The 6,601-nt window shown below is 45.6% G+C and overlaps 1 protein-coding gene across 1 annotated transcript in view; it reads right to left on the bottom strand.

Moving 5' to 3' along the window:
- COL22A1 (collagen type XXII alpha 1 chain) overlaps positions 1-6,601 on the bottom strand; it is a 291,312-nt gene that overhangs the window by 55,556 nt on the left and 229,155 nt on the right. Inside the window, exons 43-44 of the mRNA XM_007940570.1 lie at positions 3,885-3,938; positions 1,275-1,328 (exon numbers count right to left, since the gene is read on the bottom strand). Coding sequence (XP_007938761.1) covers positions 1,275-1,328; positions 3,885-3,938 — 108 coding nt within the window. The remainder of the gene's footprint in view (positions 1-1,274; positions 1,329-3,884; positions 3,939-6,601) is intronic.

The raw sequence follows: 6,601 nt of genomic DNA, 5'->3' as shown, positions 1-6,601 counted from the left end.
ATTTTTGGTTTAAGGTTTAAAGATTATATCAGGGCAATAGTCAATGGTCGTTTTGTAGTTACAATGATACCAAAACAAAACCAAACTCACTACCATTGAGTCAATTCTGACTCACAGTGTCCCCCACTAGGTTTTTGAAGCAGTAAATCTTTACAGAAGTAGATTGCCCAGTCTTCCTTCCATGGAGTGGCTGGCTCGTTTGAACTGCCAACCTTCTGGTTAGCAGACAAATGCCTTAGGTACTACATCACCAGAGCTCCTTTATAATGATAACAAGTAATACCAAATAATAACAAGTATATAATAATCACTTGTTATCAGAAACAACAAGTAATAATAGTAAGTTGTTTAAAATAGTAATAATGAAGGAAAGTAATTTGCACTTGTTAGCGTTATTGTTAACAACTATAGTAAGTCCAGGAAAGTGTAGGTTTACATCGGCACTCTCGGATTCCCAAGACTGCTCACCCCAGGACAGGTTCTTGTGGAAGAGGGAATGTTGTACGTTGATCCTACATTTTTACCTGACATTCTGTCTCTGCAATTGTCCACAGCTTACCACACATTTGCTGCTTAAAAAATATATAAAACAAGCCTGAACATTCCTGCTACGATGGACTGAACTGTGCCCCTCCAAATTAGGTATTAGAGTCCTAAGTAAGCCCCATTCCTATGGATGTAATCTCATTTGGGAAGAGGGGTTTCTTTGTTATGTGAATGAACCCATACAATGCAGCATATGTGACTAAGCTAATCAGTACTGAGATATCAAAAGAATAGATTAGAGACAGCATCAAGCACAAATGGGAGGTACGGGAGCCAGTCACCACAGGAAGACCACCAACGAACCAAAGAACTCTGCCACGGCTATAAAAGCTGAAAGAGACAAGGGGCTTCCCCAGAGCTAACAGAGAGACAAAGCTTCCCCTAGAGTCAGCGCCCCAAATTTGCACTGCTAGCCTTATGACCTGTGAGAAAATAAATTTCTGCTATGTAAAGCCACCCACTGGTGGTCCTTCTGCTCCAGTAGCATTAAGACACTAAGACCCTTGCCAAAGCACCCAGTCCCAATGCCGTCCTGTCCACCAAGGCTACTCAAGCCCCTCTGCACTTTCCCTCAGGTCCTGCACTTTTAGTTTATTGCTGGGCTCCTCGCAGATTCCAGGCCACCTCATAAAGTAAGAAGTAGATGCACTGTGACGCCATCTCTGATAAGTATGGAAATGGGTTCAGATGTCAAAGCTGAAGAGGAGGAGGTTAAAAATCACACTTACCGGTGGCCCAGGGTTCCCTGGGGGCCCCATGAAACCTGGAATTCCTGGATGACCCTAGGAAAACAGGAGGCAATACTTAAACCAGAGTTGGAACAACTAAATGAAAGCAATCCAGAATCCGCCTCTATCTGTGGACTAGTGAGACAGGCTAAAGACACGGACACAAAATGACCTCTCTGTTCTCTCTCTCTGGTGCTTCAATAGGTTGACGAAGTACTTGACAATACCTATAAAAATAAATATACCCTGAAAGCGAGGGCTGTGTCTAAAATAATGCAGGGCCAGGAAGGAGAGTAGGAGGAAGTGGTTGAGGATACAGATGAAGCAAGAGAGGCCATAATGTGCTGGGTGGTGGGTACACAGGGTTCATTTTATTATACTCTCTATTTTGTATGTACGTATTTTTTGAAGTGCTCCATAATTGAAAGCTGAAAACAAATAAACACACACACATATGCATGCCCACAGTGGAGATTGCTGGGCTAACTACACCATGGCCTCCAAACTATGACAAGGGTCTTAATTTAAGAAAGATGGTCCTTTCTCCATGAAGAGAGGAGCCTGTTGTATATTACAGAGTGAACCAAACAAGTGGCACTGCAAAGTGCATGGCATCTAGCATCTAGTTTTATACAATAATGTTATAAAAACAAACCGACAAACCAAAGAAGAAACGATTTTCCTGTCCTTCACCCCCACAGCCTGCTACTGGAAAACATGGGGCTATAACATCAGGTAGGGAGCTCTGGTGGCATAGTGCCTGAGGCACTTCACTGCTAACCAGAAGTCTGGCGGTTCAAACCCACCAGCCACTCCTCAGAAGGAAGGTTTGGCAATCTACTTCCGTAGTGATACTGCCTCGGAAACCCAAGGAGGGGTCGCTATGAATTGGGTTTGACTCGACGGCAAATAACAACAACAACAGAATGCCTCCAAACACATTTTCATTTTCAAAACACAGATGGAATGTGGGCTGGGCATCATCCAGACTCTGAGCATATCCCTGATATTGCCATTTCTGGATGACTTATTCATGTGCCTCACTTCCACACTGAACTGAAAGCCATGTGTTGTTAGGGGCTTACCCATCACTTACAACCTGGCATGGGGCATGGGATAGAGTAGGTTTCCAATGAGTATGGTGGGGAGAGGCAGAGGAGAATGAGAAGAAAAGGGGAAGGGCAAAAGGGAGAGAGAAAGAGAAAAGCACCGTGTAGTGAAGGCAGAGAAGAACAATAACCAGATTGAAGTAGCAGACATTCTGCTGCAGGCCAGGGAGTTGGGAGTGTGCAGAATTAGCAGGAGCTCTGGTAGCACAGTGGCTAAAGCACTTGACTGCTAACCAGAAGGCTGGCAGTTCAAACCCACCAGCCATTCCTCGGAAGGAAGGTTGGGCAATCCTACTTCCGTAGTGATACTGCCTCGGAAACCCAAGGAGGGGTTGCTATGAGTCGGGGCCGACTCGACGGCACATAACAACAACAACAACAACATCAGGAGAAGATAACAGGGGCATTTTCTGTCCCACAGAAAGAGCGGCATGTCAACATTGGCATTATCCTATGCTGTGGGTGGGATTGTGTTGGAATCCTAACCCCTAAACCCCTGGATGTAATATAATGTAATTCCTTTACATTTGATGTAATTACCTTACATAATGAAATCTAATGCAATTCATCAATCAGTGGAAATCATACCGGTGTAGATGGATCCTAAATCTAATCACTTTGAGTTACATAAAGAACAGTATAGACATAGACACATGGGGGAAGGCAGATACCACGTGAAGATCATCAACAGCCAAGGAGACTGCCTACAAGGAAGGGACCAACATGGCTGAGATCCTGATTTGGACTTTTACCTTCCAGAACTGAGAGAGAATAAATTTCTTTTCCTTAAAGCCACCCATTTGTGATATTTGTGTTATAGAAGCACTTGGAAGCTGAGCCATCCTACAATGCATTTGGGGACATGGTCCAGCCGGGGCTAGATGGACAAGGATCAGAAAAGGTGGTATCTGCAAAGTGTTTCACCTCGCTTTGTAAAAGACATGCAAGAGACACTTGAGAAATGATGGGAGGGAGGAGAAGAAAGAAAGGGACATTTGTGATGGCTTAGTTATTTAGTGCTGCTATTAGGGGCTCTGGTAGCATAGTGCCTAAGGCACTTGACGGCTAACCAGAAGGCTGGTGGTTCAAACCCACCAGCCACTCCTTGGAAGGAAGGTTGGGCAATCCTACTTCCATAGTGATACTGCCTCGGAAACCCAAGGAGCGGTCGCTATGAGTCGGGGCCGACTCGACGGCACATAACAACAACAACAACAACCATTTCTGCCAACAACAAACAATCCAGGTAAAAGCCTCCAATATTAAATAAAGGAAAGAAAAGGCAGCCTACTCAGATAATTGCAGGGAATGGGAGGTGGTGACTGTGGCCCAGAAGTAACAAAATGGAAACCATGAGAATGTGATCCTTTAAAAATCCCTACTGCAGGCAAAGCAGCAGCAAGGAATGACTTCAGGAATGGTAGACTGGAAGCTACCTATAATAAAGAAACGTGGGTCTTCTTCAGGGTGAACGGTTCATGGTAAATTAAGTTGTTTTTACCTGGTCACCTTTCTGTCCAACCTCACCATCTACACCACGCTCTCCTTTACTTCCCTTGGAAGAAAACACAAAAGAAGAAAGAAAAATGTTACTAAAGCTACATTGCAAAAGAAACAGTGGCTTCATGCATTCACTCACCCACCCATCCATCCATTCATTCATTCATTCTTCAGCAGCCTTTGACCAAGTTCCTGCCGTCAGCATGGTGTTAGCAGATAAATGGAAACTGCAGGGCCTAGTTGAGGAACTGCAAGGCCTACTTGAAGAACTGGTGGTGGAGTGGCTTGTCTGGGTTGTAAGGTGCTGGGGATGCAGCAGGAAAAGGTGGTAGGGAGGCAGGCAGGGTCCTGCTCAAAGAGAGCCTTGCATGACAACTCTGAATCAGAGATTAATTGTGGGCATGGAAACCATTAAAGGATGGCCCTAGGTTTTAGAAGGGCTCCTATGAATGTGCAAGGCACATGGGCAAGAAGGCGCAGGCTGGAGAGGGGAGGATCAGTTGGGAGGAGATTGGGGTGTTGCAGGTATGAGAGGGGAAGCAGTCATGCAGTGTGTGGGCCTCGCATAAAAGACATGGAGTGTAGGAGAATGTTGGACGGTGGAGGACATGGGCAGCCCTGAACAATGAGCTGAGCAGGACTTCATTTCATTGCATGGGCTTCTTGCTGCCTCCCCTAATATCTATGGATCCTTGGACGGGTCACTGCAAAAACTGAGAGTTATGGTTCCTTTATCTATAAAGTAGGGAAAATAATGGTACCCACCCTATGAAGAGTTGGGAGACTAAAATCAGAGCCACACAAGGAAAACACCCACCATAAAGCTCAGAACATAATAAGCACAAAACACATTGTATTTTTTCTATCTGAAGGCCAGCTTTGCCATTTACCAACTGTGTGTCCTTGGGCAAGGTGCTTTGACTGTTTCCTAACTTTGAAAATGAGAATGGCCAGGGAATGGGCAGACTTCACCTCACATACTTTGGTCATGTTATTAGAAGGGACCAGTCCCTGGAGAGGGATATCAGGCTTGGTAAAGTACAGGGACAGTGAGAAAGGGGAAGACCCTCAATGGGATGGACTCACACAGTGGCTACGGTGATGGACTCAAGTACAGCAGGGACTGTGAGGAAGGCCCAGGACCGGGCTGGGATTCATTCTGTTGTACAAAGGATTTATATCAGTCAGAGCTGATTAGACACACCTAACAACAAAGCAATGGGAATAATAAGGATAGCACCTAAGTCATAGGGTTTTATGAGGATTAAATGACCTGAAATGTACAAAATGCTTATACTAGTGATAGGCTCAGAACCAACCCTCAAAAAACATCAGATGTCATCATATCATCATCGTCATCATTTTTATCACCATCGTCATCGCCATCATGGATGCCATCATCAGCGTCACAATCATCACCGTCCTAGTCACCATCAGCAGGACCACTGGGTCAACATCATCCTTGTTGTCATGTCATCACCACCATCACCACCCCCATTATTATCACCATTCTCAGAGTCATTAGCCTCATCATCATTGTCATCATCCAAACACTCAAGATTTTCAACCCACCAAAATGATTATTTACAGATGACCCCTGAAGGTAACATGCAAAGTTCCCATATCTTAACTGCCACCCTTTTTGGTTCTGCATTTACTGTGTCAACAAATGAAGTTCAGTAAAATGTTTTTAACAAACACATTTCAGCTCCTTCAAAGTAATGCCAGGTGCAATACAAGAAGCACTTGGCAATGAGTCTGTTGTGGCTCTGGTTCCAGGACTGTCACTGTTGATCTCTGCATCTTTGAACAGGTCATGTCCCCTCTTGGCTCTCTGACTGTTCATCTGGTAAATGAAGGACAGGGGCCAGGTCTATCCATGAGGGTCCTTCCAGCTGCAGAACCCCACAGCTCTCTCACTGAAAAGCCAAGCCCAGACCCACTGAGCTCCAGGCTGTTCCTACCACGCCTGCGGCTCAGAGCTGACTACATAATCCCACTCCCTCCCTACCTCCCTGCAGCCTATCCATATATCAGGAGGGTGCAGGTGAGCTCAAACCTGCAAAGTCCACCTACCATTGTTTAGAAGAGGAACAAAAACGGGTCCAGAGGGAAAAAGCATCTGTTCCAACGTTTTTGCATGTAATTATTTCTCCTGTTTCCAAATCTATGAAGCCAGCATGCTGTCTGCGGGCCGCTTTGTAATCTCAATGAAAAGAACTGACAGAATAGCCTGCTGCTGCCTTGACATTTAGGACAATTGCCTTAAAGGTAAATGGCTTTCCTTTCAAATCCCAGTCCTCAGTCTGGGCTGAGTGGTTTCAACCCTCATCCCACCACAATGGAAATGTCAGCAGCTCAAGGTGGTCCACCACAGTCCCCCTTCCCACTTCCCCATGGCAGCCAGAGATCGAAGGAAATGCAGCCACCCCCAAGCCTGACTCACTTCCTTCCAGAGAAAGGGCCTGGCATTTCCAGAGGCCCGGCTCTGTGCCAGCACTCTGCTGGAGCTTCCCACACGACATTCCATTCCACGCATCTCCCTGGTGGTCTATATCCTGCCCTGATCCACAAAGTACCGACTGCATCCATGCCACCTCACTCCACCAGTTAGACTACCTTCAGGGTAGGCATTATTATCACTGTATAGATAAGGATCACAAAGATCAGAGCATTCAGTCACTCACCCGAGGCCACACAGCTAAGAAAAACCGAGGT

Source organism: Orycteropus afer, unplaced genomic scaffold, assembly GCF_000298275.1.
Source record: "Orycteropus afer afer isolate SDZICR_OR568_19922 unplaced genomic scaffold, OryAfe1.0 scaffold00069, whole genome shotgun sequence".
In the NCBI taxonomy this organism is placed as follows: Eukaryota; Metazoa; Chordata; class Mammalia; order Tubulidentata; family Orycteropodidae; genus Orycteropus; species Orycteropus afer.
This window is presented reverse-complemented; position numbering and strand designations above follow the sequence as displayed.